General features: G+C 40.6%; 1 protein-coding gene and 1 long non-coding RNA gene across 4 annotated transcripts; one reads left to right on the top strand and one right to left on the bottom strand.

Moving 5' to 3' along the window:
- Positions 1-7,758: 7,758 nt before the first annotated feature.
- Positions 7,759-10,372, bottom strand: LOC124293302. 3 transcript variants are annotated; one of them, XR_006903223.1, is made up of 3 exons: positions 8,304-8,489; positions 7,899-8,030; positions 7,759-7,789 (listed from the first exon to the last, which is right to left on the bottom strand). It is a non-coding gene; the product is annotated as an uncharacterized LOC124293302 (long non-coding RNA). The 3 variants fall into 3 exon arrangements; XR_006903221.1 differs by having other exon boundaries at positions 7,766-7,792; XR_006903222.1 differs by lacking the exon at positions 7,759-7,789 and adding an exon at positions 10,316-10,372 and having other exon boundaries at positions 7,810-8,030; positions 8,304-8,451.
- A 1,167-nt stretch (positions 10,373-11,539) lies between these two features.
- On the top strand, positions 11,540-14,862 carry LOC107220709 (glutamate--cysteine ligase regulatory subunit). Its single transcript, XM_015659400.2, has 6 exons — positions 11,540-12,019; positions 12,314-12,376; positions 12,518-12,635; positions 12,708-12,907; positions 13,863-13,977; positions 14,141-14,862. The coding sequence occupies exons 1-6, from the start codon at positions 11,930-11,932 to the stop codon at positions 14,296-14,298; spliced, it is 744 nt and encodes a 247-aa protein (XP_015514886.1). The 5' UTR covers positions 11,540-11,929; the 3' UTR covers positions 14,299-14,862.
- Positions 14,863-22,476: the final 7,614 nt, after the last annotated feature.

The raw sequence follows: 22,476 nt of genomic DNA, 5'->3' as shown, positions 1-22,476 counted from the left end.
GAATATATCTTCAGTCAACGGCTGACCATCGAAGGGCCTGGCCGCTTGAGTCTGAAATCGGCAGGAGAGATGAAGTGTGTATTTCTTGTATGAAACGTGAAAACTAAAAGCATTATACATCATATCTTATCATCATACATCGTACATCATACATCGTACATCATACATCGTACATCATACATCATCATACATAGTATTAGAGTTTAATACCAAAGTTTGGATGTCGGATGTTCAGAAAGTGACGTCACCAATTCAAAATCAGCTAGCCGAATTCCTCAGTCTGGAAACAACCGCGCAGTAGAGCGGACGGATGAGAGACGCGCTCCGCAAATTTCGAGTACCGGGTTCTCAACCTCCCGGATTCCGCGCTTCGGGTCCGCTACGTATTTCAGGTACCGGGTTCTCAACCTCCCGGATCCCGCGCTTCGGGTCCGCTACGCGGTGAAACTCGACTTCCAGGATAAGCGCTCCGTGGTTCCTCGTTCATGTTTACAATAAATTATTTCAATTCGTTTTTCGCGCAGTCCCAAATTCGGTAGCTGTCAGTCCGCTAATAAAATTTCTCGACTTCCAGGACAAGCGCTCCGTGGTTCCTCGTTCATGTTTACAATAAATTATTTCAATTCGTTTTTCGCGCAGTCCCAAATTCGGTAGCTGTCAGTCCGCTAATAAAATTTCTCGACTTCCAGGATAAGCGCTCCGTGGTTCCTCGTTCATGTTTACAATAAATTATTTCAATTCGTTTTTCGCGCAGTCCCAAATTCGGTAGCTGTCAGTCCGCTAATAAAATTTCTCGACTTCCAGGATAAGCGCTCCGTGGTTCCTCGTTCATGTTTACAATGAATTATTTCAATTCGTTTTTCGCGCAGTCCCAAATTCGGTAGCTGTCAGTCCGCTAATAAAATTTCTCGACTTCCAGGATAAGCGCTCCGTGGTTCCTCGTTCATGTTTACAATAAATTATTTCAATTCGTTTTTCGCGCAGTCCCAAATTCGGTAGCTGTCAGTCCGCTAATAAAATTTCTCGACTTCCAGGATAAGCGCTCCGTGGTTCCTCGTTCATGTTTACAATGAATTATTTCAATTCGTTTTTCGCGCAGTCCCAAATTCGGTAGCTGTCAGTCCGCTAATAAAATTTCTCGACTTCCAGGATAAGCGCTCCGTGGTTCCTCGTTCATGTTTACAATAAATTATTTCAATTCGTTTTTCGCGCAGTCCCAAATTCGGTAGCTGTCAGTCCGCTAATAAAATTTCTCGACTTCCAGGATAAGCGCTCCGTGGTTCCTCGTTCATGTTTACAATGAATTATTTCAATTCGTTTTTCGCGCAGTCCCAAATTCGGTAGCTGTCAGTCCGCTAATAAAATTTCTCGACTTCCAGGATAAGCGCTCCGTGGTTCCTCGTTCATGTTTACAATAAATTATTTCAATTCGTTTTTCGCGCAGTCCCGAATTCGGTAGCTGTCAGTCCGCTAATAAAATTTCTCGACTTCCATCAACCATTATCGATGGTTGTTCGAGGTGGTTGAAGGTGGTCGGAGGTGGACGAGGAGGAGGACGAGGAGGACGAGGATTTGTGCTGGGTGAGTAAAACACTTTTATAATATTTGACGGCAATTGTAATTATATTTCATCTGAAATATTACAAACTTGTCACGTTTACAATCAATTATTTCAATTCATTTCTCGTGCAAGCACATATTCAGTAGCTATGAATAATCTTATACAATTTATTATATTATTAATTAATCAAATAATATTCTTATAATATTTAATGGCAATTGTGATTATATTTCATCTGAAATATTACAAACTTGTCACGTTTACAATAAATTATTTCAATTCATTTTTCGTGCAAGCACATATACAGTAGCTATGAATAATCTTATACAATTTATTATATTAATAATTAATCAATTAATATTCTTATAATATTTAATGGCAATTGTAATTATATTTCATCTGAAATATTACAAACTTGTCACGTTTACAATAAATTATTTCAATTCATTTTTCGTGCAAGCACATATACAGTAGCTATGAATAATCTTATACAATTTATTATATTATTAATTAATCAATTAATATTCTTATAATATTTAATGGCAATTGTAATTATATTTCATCTGAAATATTACAAACTTGTCACGTTTACAATAAATTATTTCAATTCATTTTTCGTGCAAGCACATATTCAGTAGCTATGAATAATCTTATACAATTTATTCTATTATTAATTAATTGATTAATTATATTAATCCTTATACAATATTTATGATGTGTTCCTATACTAAAAATACTCATTACTATTCCAGGTATTACCCGAGGTGGTCGGAGGTGGACGAGGAGGAGGACGAGCTGGACGAGGAGGAGGACCAGGTGGACGAGGAGGAGGCGGGGTGGGTCGTGGGCGAGGAGAGGAGTGGAGAGGAGGGGCAGGGGCCGGGAAGGGGGCGAGGTGGGCGGGGAGGGGGAAGGGACGGGAAGGGAAGGGACGGGAAGGGAAGGGAAGGGGAGGGCCCGGGAAGGGGAGGGGGAGGGGGAGGGGGAAGGGGAGGGGGAAGGGGAGGGGGAGGGGAGGGGGAGGGGAGAAGGGGTGGGGGAGGGGGAGGGGCGGAGGAGGGGAGGGGAGGAGGAGGGGGAGGGGTGGGTGGGAGGGAGGGCGGGAGGGCGGGAGGGCGGGAGGGAGGGCGGGTTAACTCTAACGGGCTCGAATTAACATCCGTCCTCCACTCTCTCCCTCCCACCCTCCCTCCCTCCCTCCCGCCCTCCCGCCCACCCTCCCCTCCCCCTCCCCCTCTCCCTCCCCCTCCCCCCCCCCCCTCCCCTCCCCGCCCCTCCCCCTCCCCTTCCCCTCCCCCTCCCCTTCCCGTCCCTTCCCTTCCCGTCCCTTCCCTTCCCGTCCCTTCCCCCTCCCCGCCCACCTCGCCCCCTTCCCGGCCCCTGCCCCTCCTCTCCACTCCTCTCCTCGCCCACGACCCACCCCGCCTCCTCCTCGTCCACCTGGTCCTCCTCCTCGTCCAGCTCGTCCTCCTCCTCGTCCACCTCCGACCACCTCGGGTAATACCTGGAATAGTAATGAGTATTTTTAGTATAGGAACACATCATAAATATTGTATAAGGATTAATATAATTAATCAATTAATCAATAATAGAATAAATTGTATAAGATTATTCATAGCTACTGAATATGTGCTTGCACGAAAAATGAATTGAAATAATTTATTGTAAACGTGACAAGTTTGTAATATTTCAGATGAAATATAATTACAATTGCCGGTAAATATTATAAGAATATTAATTGATTAATTATTAATATAATAAATTGTATAAGATTATTCATAGCTACTGTATATGTGCTTGCACGAAAAATGAATTGAAATAATTTATTGTAAACGTGACAAGTTTGTAATATTTCAGATGAAATATAATTACAATTGCCATTAAATATTATAAGAATATTAATTGATTAATTATTAATATAATAAATTGTATAAGATTATTCATAGCTACTGTATATGTGCTTGCACGAAAAATGAATTGAAATAATTTATTGTAAACGTGACAAGTTTGTAATATTTCAGATGAAATATAATCACAATTGCCATTAAATATTATAAGAATATTATTTGATTAATTAATAATATAATAAATTGTATAAGATTATTCATAGCTACTGAATATGTGCTTGCACGAGAAATGAATTGAAATAATTGATTGTAAACGTGACAAGTTTGTAATATTTCAGATGAAATATAATTACAATTGCCGTCAAATATTATAAAAGTGTTTTACTCACCCAGCACAAATCCTCGTCCTCCTCGTCCTCCTCCTCGTCCACCTCCGACCACCTTCAACCACCTCGAACAACCATCGATAATGGTTGATGGAAGTCGAGAAATTTTATTAGCGGACTGACAGCTACCGAATTTGGGACTGCGCGAAAAACGAATTGAAATAATTTATTGTAAACATGAACGAGGAACCACGGAGCGCTTATCCTGGAAGTCGAGAAATTTTATCAGCGGACTGACAGCTACCGAATTTGGGATTGCGCGAAAAACGAATTGAAATAATTTATTGTAAACATGAACCGGGAACCACGGAGCGCTTATCCTGGAAGTCGAGAAATTTTATTAGCGGACTGACAGCTACCGAATTTGGGACTGCGCGAAAAACGAATTGAAATAATTTATTGTAAACATGAACGAGGAACCACGGAGCGCTTATCCTGGAAGTCGAGAAATTTTATCAGCGGACTGACAGCTACCGAATTTGGGATTGCGCGAAAAACGAATTGAAATAATTTATTGTAAACATGAACCGGGAACCACGGAGCGCTTATCCTGGAAGTCGAGAAATTTTATTAGCGGACTGACAGCTACCGAATTTGGGACTGCGCGAAAAACGAATTGAAATAATTTATTGTAAACATGAACGAGGAACCACGGAGCGCTTATCCTGGAAGTCGAGAAATTTTATCAGCGGACTGACAGCTACCGAATTTGGGATTGCGCGAAAAACGAATTGAAATAATTTATTGTAAACATGAACCGGGAACCACGGAGCGCTTATCCTGGAAGTCGAGAAATTTTATTAGCGGACTGACAGCTACCGAATTTGGGGTTGCGCGAAAAACGAATTGAAATAATTTATTGTAAACATGAACGAGGAACCACGGAGCGCTTATCCTGGAAGTCGAGAAATTTTATCAGCGGACTGACAGCTACCGAATTTGGGGTTGCGCGAAAAACGAATTGAAATAATTTATTGTAAACATGAACCAGGAACCACGGAGCGCTTATCCTGGAAGTCGAGAAATTTTATTAGCGGACTGACAGCTACCGAATTTGGGACTGCGCGAAAAACGAATTGAAATAATTTATTGTAAACATGAACGAGGAACCACGGAGCGCTTATCCTGGAAGTCGAGAAATTTTATTAGCGGACTGACAGCTACCGAATTCGGGACTGCGCGAAAAACGAATTGAAATAATTTATTGTAAACATGAACGAGGAACCACGGAGCGCTTATCCTGGAAGTCGAGAAATTTTATCAGCGGACTGACAGCTACCGAATTTGGGATTGCGCGAAAAACGAATTGAAATAATTTATTGTAAACATGAACCGGGAACCACGGAGCGCTTATCCTGGAAGTCGAGAAATTTTATCAGCGGACCGACAGCTACCGAATTTGGGGTTGCGCGAAAAACGAATTGAAATAATTTATTGTAAACATGAACGAGGAACCACGGAGCGCTTATCCTGGAAGTCGAGAAATTTTATCAGCGGACCGACAGCTACCGAATTTGGGGTTGCGCGAAAAACGAATTGAAATAATTTATTGTAAACATGAACCGGGAACCACGGAGCGCTTATCCTGGAAGTCGAGAAATTTTATTAGCGGACTGACAGCTACCGAATTTGGGGTTGCGCGAAAAACGAATTGAAATAATTTATTGTAAACATGAACCGGGAACCACGGAGCGCTTATACTGGAAGTCGAGAAATTTTATCAGCGGACTGACAGCTACCGAATTTGGGGTTGCGCGAAAAACGAATTGAAATAATTTATTGTAAACATGAACCGGGAACCACGGAGCGCTTATACTGGAAGTCGAGAAATTTTATCAGCGGACTGACAGCTACCGAATTTGGGATTGCGCGAAAAACGAATTGAAATAATTTATTGTAAACATGAACGAGGAACCACGGAGCGCTTATCCTGGAAGTCGAGAAATTTTATCAGCGGACCGACAGCTACCGAATTTGGGGTTGCGCGAAAAACGAATTGAAATAATTTATTGTAAACATGAACGAGGAACCACGGAGCGCTTATCCTGGAAGTCGAGTTTCACCGCGTAGCGGACCCGAAGCGCGGGATCAGGGAGGTTGAGAACCCGGTACTCGAAATACGTAGCGGACCCGAAGCGCGGGATCCGGGAGGTTGAGAACCCGGTACTCGAAATTTGCGGAGCGCGACTCTCATCCGTCCGCTCTACTGCGCGGTTCGTTCCAGACTGAGGAATTCGGCTAGCTGATTTTGAATTGGTGACGTCACTTTCTGAACATCCGACATCCAAACTTTGGTTTCGACCTATAATACTATGTATGATGATGTATGATGTACGATGTATGATGTATGATGTATGATGTATGATGTATGAGGTATGATGATATGATATGATGTATAATGATTTTAGCTTTCACATTTCATACAAGAAATACACACTTTATCTCTCCTGCCGATTCCAGACTCAAGCGGCCAGGCCCTTCAATGGTCAGCCGTTGACTGAAGATACGGGTCGGCTAATAACGCTGCCGTTCTGCGACAGTTGGATGATGATAAATTTCGCTCGTATCTTTCAAATGTGTGTTAAAATACACTCGAAGTGTTAAGAAGCGTCGTTTTTTCTCTCCCTATCACCTTTCTAGGTCTTTAAACCACTACGCAGCGTTAAATACCGTCTCATATACGAAGCATCCATTTCATCTCGTTCAAAATTAGCGCATCCGTGATGTATTACAGTTACTCTGAATTTTTTTCCATCCGAATACTTTTCGAAAAACAATTCTGCTTTCGATTCTATGCCTATGAAAATTCAAAATCGAGAGAGCAATGAAAAGTTGTTGGAACAATTATGAATACTAATGTTATGGAATACATCGAGCGTGCCTCGAATAGAATCCCATTTCGAAATGAATAATTCTTCTCTTTTCATGTCATAGCTAATCTAGGAATATAGGTAAATAGGATGGTTGGAGGTGTTCGGAAATGGTAGGACATTTCAAAAGTTAAAGTCGACGATCATCCGGTGCATCAATTTTATCGTTACAGATTTTATTTTCCCATGAGGCATAGAGTATTCAACAACGATAATGCAGTCCTTAAAATTCATCATTCATCTCTGTCTGGAAAGCTAATTCGCAAGGCGTGGTATTCTATTCTATTTGCATTATTAGAAAAATACTCGTACTCTACATACACTGTTTCTAATCTTTTGCTACATTTGGTTTAATCCCCATGCTTCCACAGCACGAATAGTCAGAAATGTTTTTGATTATCCATAATAAAATAAAAGAAGTAACAAAGCTTAAATTTATTGTTAAAGCTCTAATGAATACATCAAACTGCGGTCGAATCAATTCATTTATTATTTGCACATGACCTCTATATATTTGATAAATTATTTCTGAATACATTGAAACATATGTATTTATAATGAAATATCATGCAATGGGCTGTGTAAACTATAAACTATAATTTCTATCGAATAGCTGCTTTTATGTCAACAGGGCTTTGAGACTCAGTTCAGTTCGTCCTCCTCCTCGTCCACCTCCGACCACCTCCAACAATCGCCAACCACCTCGAACAACCACCGATAACCACCTCGGGTTGTACCTGGAATAGCAATAAATATTTTCAGTATAAGAACACATCAAAAACATTACGTAAGGATTCATATAATCACAGGTTTTGTTTTTTGGCTGTAACTTTCGATGCGTTGATCGCAGCGTATTGGAACTGCGCCCAATCGATTTTTCCCGCAAAATTACTTCGGAATAGTGCATGAAAGAATTTATTCCAGCACTTTTCAGAATCGCGAAAATTTTCGCCAAAAATGCAAAGGGGTTAGCCTTACTTTTTCTTTATTTTTCGAGCCGAAAATTTTTGGTCTCAGATTCGATGTGAATGACCTTTACCTGACTAATTGGACCCTCAGGAACTCAGAAAACGCAGCAAAAAGAGCGTGGGACCAAGAGGAGAGAAATGGCGAGCAAAAAAGCACCTGCTGAAAAATGTCGAAAACTCGGGTTCTCGTTTTCTGGCTGTAACTTTTGATGCGTTGATCGCAGCGTGTTAGTACTACGCCCAATCGAATTCTCTCGCAAAATTACGTCGGAATAGTGCAATAGTCCTCCCACTCCTCGTTTCCCACGATTACCCGCAACCACCCTCAAGCTCCACCGATCACCTCCAACCACCTCCAACCACCTTCAACGACCACCGCTGACCACCTCTGGTTATGTCTTGAATACAAATAAATATTTTTAATATTAGAACACATCAAAAATATTGCGTAAGGATTAATATAATTTTTTTGTCGACAGATTTCACCAAGAAGATTATGAGAAAATTGTAAAAAGTAATGGAACTTTTATTAGCGCGTTGAGAGCTACCGAATTTGGGCTTGCGCGAAAAAGTAAAGTGAAATAATGTATTGTAAACATGTCAGGTTTAAAAAATTTCAAATAAAACGTAATTTCAAACGCCATTCAATATTATAAAAGTGTTTTACTCACCGTGCAGAAATCCTCGTTCTCCTTGTCTTCCTCGTCTTTCTCCCCCTTGTCCTCCTCCTTGTCTACCTCGATCACCTCCAACCGCCGCCATCCGCCACCAACGACCACCCCTAACCATCTCCGACCACCTCTAACCACCGCCAACCACCTCGGGTCAAACCCCAAAGACTAATAAATATTTTCACCAATAGAACACATCAAAAATATTGTGTAAGGATTAATATAATTTTTTTATCGACATATTTCACTGAGAAGATTATGAGAAAATAATAAGAAATTATAGAAATTTCATTAGCGCATTGATAGCTCCTGAATTTGTGCTTACGCGAAAAATGAATTGAAATAATTCATTGTGGACATGACAAGTTTAACCAGAACTACGGAAAATTAGTCCGAAGGTCAAAAGTCACCAGGTCAAGGACCTGGACAGCCAGAACTACGGAGCGCTTGTCCTCGAAGTCGAGTTCCACCAGGTAGTGGACCTTAAGCGCAGAAACTACGGAGCACTTCTCCTGGAACTTGAGTTGCACCGGGAAGCGGACCCGTAGTGCAGGATCCAGGAAGTAGAAGAACCCGGTACTCGAAATCTGCGGAGCGCGATTCTCATCCGTCCGCTCTAGTGCGCGGTTGTTTCCAGACTGAGGAATTCGGCTAGCTGATTAGTATAGATCGAAGACGTCAAAAGAAAAAAAATTTTGGGTGACATCACTTTCTGAACATCCGAACTTTGGTTTCGAACTTCAATACTATGTATGATGTATGATGACATCATATGATGTATAATGATTTTAGTTTTCACATTTCAGACAAGAAGTACGCACTTTATCTTTCCTGCCGATTCCAGACTCGTGCGGCTAGGCCCTCCGATAGTCAGCCGTTGACTAAAGACATATTCCTCAGTTAACGGGTTAGCTAATAACGCTGCCATTCTGCGTCAGTTGAATGATATAAATATTTGATCGTACCTTTCGAATGTGTGTTAAAATACACTCGAAGTTTCAAGATGCTTCGCTCTATCTCACCCTATCAAAAAAAAAAAAAATCGCCGGCAATCACCTTATAGGTCTTCAAATCAGGACACTGCGTTAAATACTGTCTCATATACGGAGCATCCATTTCATCGCGATCGAAATTAGCGCATCCGAGATGCATTACAGTTACTCCGAATTTTTTTCCATACGAACACTTTTCGAAAAACAATTCAGCTTCTCTACCCAACGTAGATACTTCACTTGCGACTAGCTCAAACAGCGTTTCGATTCTATGCCGACGAAAATTCAAGATCGAGAGAGCAAATGAAAAGTTGTTGGAATAATTATGAATATTAATGTTATGGAATACATCGAGCGCGTGTCGAATAGAATCCCATTTCGAAATGAATAATTCTTCGATTTTCATATTATAGCCGATTATTGTGGATAATCTAGTTTATCTCCTGGAATATTATAAAATTTATAATATGCATCATGTATTAATCTTAAATCGATCATATATACTAATATCGTACATGGATTGCATATGCATTTATTCTTTTTGGTCGCTGCATCATTATTACATCTGATCTATTATTATTCATGATCTATGTATTGTAACGTTCTTTGACGTTACGGAAATAAATATGGATCCGCGAGTTTAATTATCAAGTCAAAATCAAGAACGTGAATAAAATGTTGTGAAAAAGTTTTAATTGCGTAATATGTGTTTCTCGTTTAAAGTCTGAAACAAGACTGTTTTTACAATAATGTTGGTTGACGCAGCAACCTTATTCTTTTGAAAGACATAAGAGGTTTATAAACGTCTTTTATTTATGATGACTACTAGATCATTAAAGAGGGGGCAAAACGGGTGATTTCACCCTTTGTAACAGTATATATTCTTCTCTCATGTACCTAAACTTCAATTAAATCACTGTTTTGCTACGAATTTTGGAAGAAATTTATCCTCATTATTAATTTCTTGTATCGCCGACAAGTCGGTAAGTACACACAGGCCAAGTACTAGCTTGGACTTACCATTGCGAAGACTGTGGTACTGGGAAGGTGAATGCAGCCAGCATTGTGTCGAAATCGGCAACTCTCTGATGTTCTGCGATAAGTTCTCAACTCTATTGTTGGAACATCTCAGGGAGCGCAAGCGCACGACGATTTTCGGTTGTCACACCAAAGCCTATTAGGGCAACTGGGAAATCTGCCGGGGGCGTGGCTTCTCCTTGCGGCAGAAGCAGTAACTATTCTAAAACGCATTTTTAAATCAGCTTTCGTGTTCTTATGTGAAAGCGTGTATTTATTTACAGTTATTAAACTCGAATTTTCAAAAAAAATTCAATAAAATATGAAAATTTCAATACAAGAAATTTGTGAGTTTGCAAATACTCAGCCTAGTCATAAAAATTTTATTGGTGGTAAAGATATACTTGATGCGGGACATCTAATGAAATGTGGCCTACAGCAATCAGATACTAGTTGTGATAATGAGTATAAAATAATTGCATTCTGTCTCCAAACTTCTCGTTTAAAAGATCCACCGCATGAAGTTGTGGGTGCAATATCGCAACATTGGCTGCAATGAAAAATAAAATTTAATGTTTATTGTTTTTTATTTTTTCTGACAAATATTACACTACAAAAAATATCATTTCATATTGATGATAAACAAGTAATTATGAAATGAAATTCTATAGGTAATTACTTACATGTTGGTATGAAGTCATTTTTGGTGAAATGTAATGAAAACACTTTTTTTGACTGCGTAACCTCATTCCCAATTTTCAATGCTTTTATCCAAGCTAATCGACGATCAATTACTTCATCTTCACCAAATTTATTTTTGATTACTACAAAACTAGAATTTGCCGAAGGAAAAGTGTAAAATCGAACTGTATTGTTCTTACTAGACTTGCTATTACACCCATACACGCAGCAGAAAATTTTATTTTTATTTTCTCGTGGTGGAAACTCCATGATTAAATTTTTTGATCAAATATTGAAATTTAAGAAGTTTTTAAGTAATAACTAAGCTTATAGATAATAATTGATTACTTAATATTTAAAAAAAAGTTTAACACTTTTAAACTACATTTCTCACATATTATATTTGATATCAGCAGTTTAAGCTTGACCTGCATAGAGTAGTTTATATTTGATCCGTCAGGTAGCGTATCTGAGTGGATGATTTCCCAATTCTTTAGTCAACGGTTTGAAAGAACCACTTCGAGTCAGATATCGCGTGTGAGTCGGCTCTCTCAGATGTTTCTGTGGTCACGGCACTGGGTATGCTATGATATATCAGTGGAGTATCAGAGTATCAGTGAAACCGGAGTCTGCGGTGTGCTGTCCAATCGAGCAATACGCCTGACACCTGTTTAACACTTGATGGCAGGATTGTGTACTTACTCGTAGAGTAGAAAATTCGTTTCAAGGAGACTCTGATTTTACGATACAGTAAAAACCTGATCACCAGTAACCGCGTTTCGTGACTCGTTAGCGCGAACACGGTTCGAACGTTTTTTGAGTGTGTGAAAAAGCCTTCGAAGAATAGAACCAGACGAAGAGAATTAAAGATATAAGATACGTAATATCGCGAAGGAATATTCCGTTTAATTTGGCTAATTAATACGTGCGTCAATCATGCTGTCGCACAATATACTCATCAACACAGGCAACATTCTATCCCTGAACGAAGTGAAGAAAAAGGCAGGGCAGAATCCTAGTGACGAGGTTTGACATACGAAAGAAATAATCAAATTTCATACATTATTCTGTAGCTACTAGCAATTAACATTGTCATTTCAGTGTATCATTTTTCTCATCACTTCACATTGCGATGCCTTGACATACAGGTTATGTCTAACTGATTGCATTCTGTCATTTGCTTCCAGTATTCAGGAAATCTACATCGACACTTACCTTACGTCATCAAATAATGATATAACTATGCCTTAAATGCGTTAAGCCACTATCAGAACTCCTCGAATTATCAATGCTGATGTATTACAACTTTGAATGTTGCAGCTTATCGAAACGCTGAAAATTACCCTGGCGGATTTCGAGATTCCGGATGACGCTTCTACCAAGGCAAGCATATTCACAACCTTTACGCGTGTGTTTGTCAAAACCTCCAGCTACAGTTCTGCTATTGATTTTTCTAGAAACCTGAACAGGAAATTCAAGTGGACTGTTTGAATTATATTTTCATTGTATTTTTATTTGTTTCAGATAATCGGACGCGATGATGCCAGTGTAAAAGACCTAGACAGAAAAGAATTAAAGATCACTGTTAAAGTTTTCATTTCATCCCCAAAAAGCGAGTCCTTGAAAGAGGCACTCGATCAAGGTTTGAAGTCAAAATTTATCAACTTTGCAATTGATCGTATATCTCTGATCTTACAAGTCTCCTTTTTCTCAGTGCTCAACATTCTACAAACTGATTCGATTGAGGCGCTGGTTATAGCATATAGCAAGCCCGAAAGTACAGACGATATACTTACTTCGCTTCAATCCCTTTGGATTGTGATTGAGGAATACATCAAGCTTGGCAAATTATCTTCTGTTGGAGTCAGTGACGTTGATACCGACGTCTTTGTACAACTTTTCCAATGGGCAAATGTACAGTACAGTATAACTTTGTGCAAGAAATGGCGACTGATGATACCATTGGCAGTCTGTAGGCTGAAAATCAAAATTTATGGACTTTTGAACAGAGTTGAAAATTTTTTCTCACCTGTCAGACTGTACAGTTATGCCATGGCATGAACTGTGTTAAAACTACAGACAACTCGTATCATCGGTTCTCACTTTAAGCCTAATCACTGCAGGAAATGGATGGAATACCTAAATCAAAAATCATCTCCCGTGAGCTGTGAAAATTCATCTTGCTTTTTATGCCTAGTAATACGCATAAAAACGTATTATGATAAATTTATCCCGTGACAGTGAAGTGAGTTTCTACAAAATCCTGACTGATATAGCCATTTTTCGACATGTTATTATGTCTGCATTAATCTGCCCCACCATTATCCATTATCCTCTTGGTACTTGAGAATAACTTCTTGGATATGTTCGAATTTTTCACTTAAATATACTTTAGTAACTTGACAAATATTTTAGGTAAATGTATGTTTTATAAATGACTACAGTGCCCTGGTACTTGTGAACTATATTTCATTTTTGAGCTTTTTTAGCTATATGACCACAGTGAATATTCTTTGTTTTTTTATTACAACTACACAGAATGTTACTTGAGAAGTACTGATAAAACTTTAAACTCTGTGTATTGCATCAAATTGCGATCCAGAATAACCCAGATAGGCATGTGCTGCAAAATCATTTTAATGCGAACTGCAAACTTGTATTTAAAAAATTTAGATACCGACTTAGTATTTTGGTTTTTCCTATTTTTCAATGCAATTGGATGAAACAGAACAACCTTGACTCATTGTTAGCTTACGAGCCCTTATTACTAAAACTTTTCACCCGAGTCAGACTTTCATTGCTTTCATGTTCTGAATTATATCTTTTAAAATTAACCGTGATCTGTTGACAAGTTTGATGTTTCTTTCAGACAAAGCCTAATATCGTTCAAATAAACCTGGCTACATGTTGCGTCGTACCCCCAGCTCTACAAGTTTTCACCAAAGAGAATGATGTTCAGTTACTGACTCACAGTGATCCACATCGTAAGTAATGTCGTACGTTTATTCACGAGAAAAACACATAACTACGTAATATAGTCTACTGAATTTGATTGAATCAGATTTCCTTGTCTGTTATCATTACAGACTACCGATACGCTTGCTTGTCGTTTCTCTGATTCGCTAATACAAGCTGATTTGGTTTTAGAAATCTTGCCCAAAGCTGCCTTGAATGACGTGTTTGGGAAAAATGTGAATTTACATTGGGTAACGCGGTATCAAGTTCACGTGAAATGCCGAGGCGTTCTTTCGACGAAAGGATATCTCGTCTACATCAATAAGCCCGGCACCCAAACGAAACGATAGATTCAACATTTTATTGTTTAACATTTATTTGTATAAATATATTCGATCAAACACTTTCCTTAAAACCTGTTCGTTTTTTAACTTGATACTTGTACTACGCGAAGGTCATGACTCGCTTATCAATTTCGCAAATCCACATGACTCGCCCATTTGATGAACTCGGTAAAATCCAAATTTTAATATCCTGAGCTATTTATATCGCCCGATCGCAGATCAATTGACAACTAGAAATGTAACTCACCCGGGAAAGCGCTAACTTGATAAACCTGCAGTCGCCGGTTCAAGTTTCGTCATCCGCAACTTTTTTCAGTGTTTTAAACGGCTTCGACATGACTCTCACGCAAAATTTGTCAAGTCGATACTAATTCAGTAATGTTACATCGTTTTCGATGAAAAAAATACCAGTTCGGAAAAACGAAAAAGTTCTCGCGGCGAGATTCGAACCTTCACGTAGTGTTGATATTTCGAAAAATGAACAGGTCGTAAGATCCTGGTGTAACTTATGGGAGGCTATGTACAATAAATATTAATTACGAAAATAAACTGTATCTACTTAAGAACGAATCTCATGTTTCAGTGCTTTGTCGTTCATCCGTCGATATCCCATTTTATAAACCTGTACTCAAATGAGGACTGGAGAACAGAAGTGAATAAACGATTTTACGCAACAATTATCGCGATCTTTTCCTAGAACACACGAAACTGAGAAGTCAAATTGTCATATTTCGTGACACGCCAAATATCGTGAACGTAGTTACAACCAGAATCATTCAATCATCCGAAGTAGATTTTTCCTAACTGCATATTTGGCTTTAAAATCTTTGGCGTTTGTCAGCCTAGTAGGTACTATCTGTCTAGAACAATCGATTGCAATACGCTAGTAAAATTACGGAAAATATTAAAAATATATGAGCAATGGCCAAAGCCTCAATTTAGCGCTCTCAAAACCATATATTTGCGTCTACTTCCGGCACTTATAACCTGTTTTCCGCTCGTTATGCTCGGCGATTTTGAAATGTTCATAAATTCGGAAAGGAGTTCGCGTCGCTGTATCGAGTCAAAGATTAAAAATCCTCTGTAGATATAACAGCATCAGTATGCAATAAGATCGTTCATACGCATAAATCTTCGATGGCAGCTAGCGAGCGCAAAAGTAAACGCGAACCTGCAAATGCGGCGAGGTCCTATACAGTATTTAGTGGTGGCTACGAGCAAGCGGGTTTACAGAAATTGAGAATCCAATAAGTGCATGTGTAATTGTTGGAAAGAGTACGTATAGCTGTAAGTTTCTCTTCTGCGATTTTTAAACTATCGCACATCTCTCGGGCACAGATATAAACTCCCCGCTTCTGACAAGCGTAACACCGGATTCTACCTATTAAAATCATTCTGCATATCCGCCATTTCGAAATCCAGAAGATCAACGAATGTGTTTCGCGAAGAAGAGGATATAAAGTTTGCCGCTCGACTACGTTACTGTCTGCGAATTTACAGGCACAAGGCAAGAAGATGCGGTATAGAAATTTACTGCTGATTTTTAACAATTAAAACCAGGGTTGCTACAAATTTTTGCGAAAAAATTTCCGGACATTTTCCCAATTCTGGTAAGTTACTGAAACCTAAATCATTCAGCTTATTAACTCAATATTCGGTTCAAATTCAATTCGAATTCAAGAAAAATGTGTATAAAAAAAAATAAAAAAAAATAGAAAGTCAGGTTAAGCAAATTTGCTGTCTCGACGAAAAACTGTAAGTTGTTACTTCAAAAAATGATTTCTAATTCCCATGATAAAAACTGCTTTTCACAGTTTTTTCCATGACCAGATTAAAAATCCCCTGAAAATTCCAGGTTTTCCACTACCGCTTTTAAATACCCTGACATTTCCAGGTTTTTGGCCGTCGTGTAATACGCTCAGACAAAACGACGGCTGTTATTCGGCGCCAAAATCAGAGCACGAAAAACAAACTGAGGGATGTTCGGAGCCATCGCTGGGCGCAGTAGCCGATAGGCAGTTTGCAAGGCAGCAGGAGGAGCAGGAGCAACAGCAGCAGCAGCAGGGACACTAGAGACACTGGGTATCCTTCGTTTTGCGTGTGTGACCGTCGTCGCGGCCCGCCTCGATATAAACTCGAATTTTTCTTTTTCTTTCGCCATGCTTCTGCCTTTAGATCTCCCTTTTGCGTTCAGCCGCCCCTCGTGGCGCAGGATAGCGTAAACGTTGGTATATATGCAGGCGGGCGACGGTCGCTGGAAGGCAGGGTATGCGAAAGCCGCGGATACTACGTTATACCTTGGTCCGCGGGTCTGACATACTTTGTATGTAAATGCCACATAATGTCGGTTTCCTTCTTCTTTTTCAACATTTATTTGTTCGGTCCGCTTTGCGCGAGCACGCGCACGCCTAACTTTGCCTCATTCCGTTCGATTATAATTCGACGATTCTAGGATCAGAGCAAAATTCCAAACCTCTGATCATTGGTGGAAATATTTATCGGAAAATTTGATAACGGAAGTTTCACCGTTTTGGGTATCAGAATTGGCATGCTTTCGAAGATTTTCACGGAAAGGGGTGGAAAAATAACACTCTGAAATTTCTGACCGAAATTCTCTGCACAATTAACAGAGGTTTTCACGTGGTGATAGAATTATGTGACAATGTTTTGTTCAAACTGTTCTAAGACCACACTTTCAAGATTCTTCGAGGACCTTCCAACGTGGTGCAATTTTTTCTCTGAAAGTGATTTTTTTATTTGTTCTATAGCTGAAATTTTCAACCAGTAGATAATTACGTCACCTGCAGGCCTTACCAAAATCCTTGAATGAAATTACATCATTTCACCAGCAAATCATCTAAATCACATTTGAAATTCGTCGCAAGCAAATTATCGTTGATGTTTGCAAAGTAATGATCTCGGCATTAAATTTTCGTATTTGGGTGAGACGAGAAAACGCATCACTCAAATTGTTATAACGATTTAATACTGCATTCGTCGATAATGCGTAAATTCTTAAGACTGCAGGAACGTTGAAACGCAACTAGACTCACAATCAGCGCCCTTGTACGCTTGTATATTTCGTATTCAAATATGTGCTTGCAAGCTAGCAAGGCTCGGACAGACACGATTATACCGCGACGATTACTTCGGCAATAGACTTATCGCAGGTATTTCAGCGAATTCCATGAAATGCGTAAGTTTTTACGAAATGTGTAAAATGACCGCAGCTCAGAATTTATACGACGTGTACTACCAGAGTCCAGTCATCCATCGAGGCGACTCCGAGTAAACCGCGCAAAAACTCAACGTCAAGTGTAAACGATTACTTCGAGGGACGTCGCGCGTCGCATCGGCTCAAAAGCTCCCGGCGAATGCACTGATGGAATTTTGAATTCCTTTCGTCTTATGAGCATAAGGGGTACAGTTCAACGCGAAACTCATTCCTGTCATGAACCTCATTTAATATACTAAATTACAATAATTTAGGTTGTCATACAAAGTTCAAGGTTTACGACAATTTTTTCTGCAGAATGTCGTTCTTTTTTCAGTGAGATGTCAAATCGATTGTCAATTTCTACGTTGAGATCTGAGACCTTTTGAAAAATAAACTTTGATCCAACGTGCTTGGCATAAAGTTGCTAGCCAATAAAAATATATGCATAATCAAATTGCGTGTCTACTAGGGAAGAGAAAAAAGGGATCCTTTTTTTTTATAATTATAGATAGTTGACATTCGTTTTCAATTACAGAAAATGGATTTATCGTCGTGTCGAATCACGGACCCAAACCGAGTTCGAAAGATGATTGTATTAGAAAATTGACTAACTTTCGGAACACCCCTTGTAATTGTAAAGCGTGGTTCGCTCGGTGCGAACCGCACTACCGCACCTACGTACACTTAGGTTTCGCTCACACCGAAGTCAACATGCGCGGATTACACTTGGGCTTGGGGGAGCGAGCGAAGGCAGATAACGCGGGTAACAATCGCCTCACAATCGGATTTCAGATGAGATCGGCGTTTACCGCAGGTGGAGACGTAGAAATTGAATGGAATTGTTGAGACAGCCGTACCTGTGTATGCATACGTTTACCAACCGTCTCCCAGTCTGACGATCAAAGTGATTGGTAAGGAATTACCTGCGGACAGGACAGATTCATTGTCCATACCCGTGGCACATAGACAAGTTGCAAATTGCACTCGATCAGCAGGTGCATCAAATATCGGGTTCAAAACAGTTTTACGGTTGCCGCGAATTTTTTTTTTGAAACTATTTCTAAGGCAAGGAAGAACGTTTCTGTGCGATTAAAATTAATTTTCATATCTGGTTCGATCGATAGCCACTGAACGTGAATATTATATGAGAAACTCAATCTGCCCTTAGGTAAGGGTTTTCACCAGTTTTCTAACGCAATTCGATATCTCGCGACGCGCGTAGGGACAATATTTCGTTTTTGAATTTCAACCGCATTTATAAATATACCAAGTAGCGAAAAAATCGGGCTGAGTCAGGATCGCCAGAGTCGGCGATACTCCGAGAACCGCGTAAAAAGTGTTTCCGTGTGAGAGAGCCCTTAGAGAGCGGCTGTCCCTCGGTCTCAGTTTCTCTCTGTATAGGCGAGCAAGTCAACGCAAAAGCGCTCCCGTGCGATGCAAAGACTGGTATAAATAAGCGGCTGTCGTTTGCGGAAGCAGAAAACGGACAAAAGGACAGAAATAAAGAAAGAAGAGGCAGCAGAAGAAAAAGCACAAGAAGAGGACGAACAGGAGAACGAAGAAGAGCCAGACGAAGAAGAAACAAGAAGAAAGAGAAGGAGGAGGAGGAGGAGGAGGAGAAAGGAAGGCAGCGACAGAGAGAGAGGAATAAATAAGGCGAAGAGAGACTCCGCGGACGGGGTGGAGAATGGCGGAGGACGGCACCCCGTTCCTCGACGCTCATCGTTTGCCGTTTGCCGCCGGCGGCGGGCGTCGCGACGCCCGAGAGAGTCCCTCGGCTGCCCCCCGATTTAGTAATTTTCGCCGCGAGGGTGTCCGGCCCCGCTGGACCCCCGCGTCAGCTCTTAATTGCCAAACGTCAACGCTGGTTTCTATTGTGCGGTCACCGCGCGCCCCTGCACCCGAAATATCGACGAAGTCTCGCATAGTTAAGTACCTATACCTATAAGCCGATGGTACGAGGCTCCCCTGCCTCCGAGGGAGGGGGCAGCGAACAGAAGCGAAGGAGGCAGGAGCAAACACTGACTGGACCAGGCAATGTTTATAGGCCCATCTCCGAGTCTTAAATCTTAACGTTGTCTCCCCGGCGGAGGCTGCCAGCCTGCCTGCTTGCTTTCCTGCCTGCCTGCCTGCCTGCCTGCCTGCCTGCCTGCCTGCCTTCCCGCTTGCTGTCCCGCACGGGGGCGAGGAAGACGGGAATACGGACCCCCGGGGGGAGGAGGGGTGAGGTTGTCCCCTGTGTTGTGGCGGCGAAATCGAGTCGACCGCCTCGGCTGACCGCCAACAACCGCCAGGCACCGACGACGCATCCCGTGCGTGGCGTTACGCACACAGAAGCCGTGACTTTACTTTACCCGCCTGCGAGGGAATTGCGCGACTCAAAACCATCTACGAGAACTGCCGAGAGATACGGGGTGTCCGCTAAGTACTGTCGCTCCTGTCGTACTCCACGTTTTCTATCGCTGACGGGTTCAATAATTTTCATACGGCTCGTGTATGCTGAAGAAGGGTTGTTCACTTATGGATATTCTTTCATTCCGAAAGTTGGGCTTGAAATTGGCCGATTTTAGGTTCAATGGAAGCGAAGAAATTTCGCATAATTGATGTTGCTTGAGAGATTGCGGGAAATATTTTAAATCGCACCTCGAGTTACCAAAAAAATGTTTCAAATCAATTAAATTCTACGTCTAAAGACCGAGACGAGTTAATCATCTCAAGTGGGGAACCCAAAGATTCGCCAACTTTGTAAGGATTTAATTGTAAGAAAATTTCAAGTTATTTGACCAATGCAGTAAATCATTACCATGTGGGATAAAGGTTCAGGCTTACGGACAATCATTCTAGTTCATTGATCATCAGCAATTGATGATGAGCGGAAAAATAAAATAACCTTCAGAAAGCAATTAAGTTTCCCGGAAAATGAGTAGAACGTGACTGGATCAGGATCCCCCCTTGTCCAGATCATTTCGCACTCTTATCCGCTTAGCTAATCATGATACTATGGAGAGTTGAAGTACAGTCTGTAATTCCAACGTGAATTACGGCACAGACAAGTTCCTTAAAATAACACCAGAAGAGATTGATGAAGTCTTTATATTCAACCAACCTTGTTTTAGATCGTTCTGTGAAAGAATTTATCCAAATAACTATTACTGATCAAGAGCAGGAGTTGAAAAGGTGAAATTTCCACTATAGATCAATCGAGTTGCATGCGGTTTTAAATGGAATCGATGGAATTTATTCTACAATATTCAATTATTCACCGAACATAATCATCGTCTTCGCCATGTGCAGCAATCAAGAGATTTTACCGAGTTGGAGAAGGTTTTTTCACATTCAATAAATGATTTATTTGCCAATGGCTAAATTCTAAAGACGTGTACGGTAAATATTTGGAATCGATTCATTGAAACTCTTGACGCATTCCAAAGATCGTAAATTTCTTGGATTTGTCCGAAATGAATTTAAAGACATTCTAGAATCTGTAAACCTAGGAGTGTGAGAAATCTTGCGAAGATCTTCTGTGTGATACAGATCTCGATTTTTTCAGAAACTTCTTATAACGATACATCGAAAATATCGGGTAAAATATCGATTAAAAAACCGCGGAGACAAGGTAAATATTTTTAATCTTAATAAACAAGCAGATGAAGCTGGTTACGCGCGTATCGCGTAGCGCGACGCCGGTTGCCTCTGTAGAAGCTTTTAAGTCGCGGGGGCAACCGTGGTGCGGTAGCAACGTTGAACGCGTGTAACGCGAGCATGTGACTGTCGGGGAGCAGGTATAACAGGGCGTATAAGAAACGCAGCGAACGATAGAGAGAGTGTTATCAGCAATGTTGGAGGCGGCGGAAAGTTTATAGCCGATACGTGCCGTTTATCGGACGCTATTCTGCATTTGGTTAATTAAACAGCGCGCTCAATCGCTCCCTGTAGTAGGTACCTACGTATAACGCACGCAGTGTTAGCCTCCGGGGGAACCAGCTCAGCTGAAGGAAGGCGGTCGAATAATTCCCGTCGAAAATACGCCATTCTTTTCTCAACGAACGTTATACGTGGAGAGAACGAAAGAGCAGATTGTATTCAAAATTGCAGGAAATGAGGAACACTTCGGGTTTTTTGATAAAATATTTTTCGTGAAATGCAGAATTCACTCTAGAAACGGTGAAAATTACTGTATACAAAAAATATAGTTGGCATGGGTATTTTTTACCATGTTGTTTTCCTGCAGTTTTGAGTAACATCTGCTATTTTTCTTCGCTCCATGTATCTTTTATCTTGTTTCATAGGTTGCCAATATCTCGTGGCAAGATGAGTTCAATTGGAGCACGACCGCAAATATACCTCGTGACGTGACCTCTCGTGACGTTAGTTATCAACGAGTTTCAAGGGTCAGTAAACACGGATCGTGTATAAAGAAGCCAATAAATGAATACACGAATGAGAGTACGCCATCTGATCTGCTTTACAAACTAATCGAATTAAAATCTTCAGTTTTATACTATGAACAACTGCGTCGAAGACGGAACCATCTTTCAACTTCTGTCTCATTGGGCAGCACTGAAAACAATTTGAAATCAAGCGTCATAAACCATGCAACGCAGCAGCATGGTCCAAATTGTTGAATCAGCAAGTGAACGTGCAAATTGGTAAATGTTAAAACATTGAGAGCAGTGAACAATAAAGACGAGGTTGAAGACAAGTCGAAAGCTGAATCGCACGGCATTGGTAATCACGAAGGAAAAAAGTAACGGAGTTGTATGGTATGATCGAACAGTATGGCGTCTGATTGTGAGTTGCAGTAGCACAAACTGCAAAGTATGCATCAAGTGCACAGAGGCTGTGGAAGCAGCGGGGCAATTAACGCCTTTATGAGTCATTCGTGCCACCACGTAACACGAAAAAACAAAACAGGCAAACACCGTATTATACGTGCCTTACACTGTGTGCATGAATGAAAATGACGA

The sequence above is a fragment of the Neodiprion lecontei genome, chromosome 3 (assembly GCF_021901455.1).
Source record: "Neodiprion lecontei isolate iyNeoLeco1 chromosome 3, iyNeoLeco1.1, whole genome shotgun sequence".
Classification (NCBI taxonomy): Eukaryota; Metazoa; Arthropoda; class Insecta; order Hymenoptera; family Diprionidae; genus Neodiprion; species Neodiprion lecontei.
The sequence above is the reverse complement of the archived record's forward strand: the minus strand, read 5'-3'. Positions and strand labels throughout refer to the sequence as shown.

Coding starts and splice junctions, on each gene's coding strand:
- LOC107220709 (XM_015659400.2), top strand. CDS start 11,930: ATGCTGTCGCACAATATACTCATCAACACAGGCAACATTCTATCCCTG. Junction 12,020..12,313: donor GGCAGAATCCTAGTGACGAG/GTTTGACATACG, acceptor TGAATGTTGCAG/CTTATCGAAACGCTGAAAAT. Junction 12,636..12,707: donor GAAAGAGGCACTCGATCAAG/GTTTGAAGTCAA, acceptor CCTTTTTCTCAG/TGCTCAACATTCTACAAACT.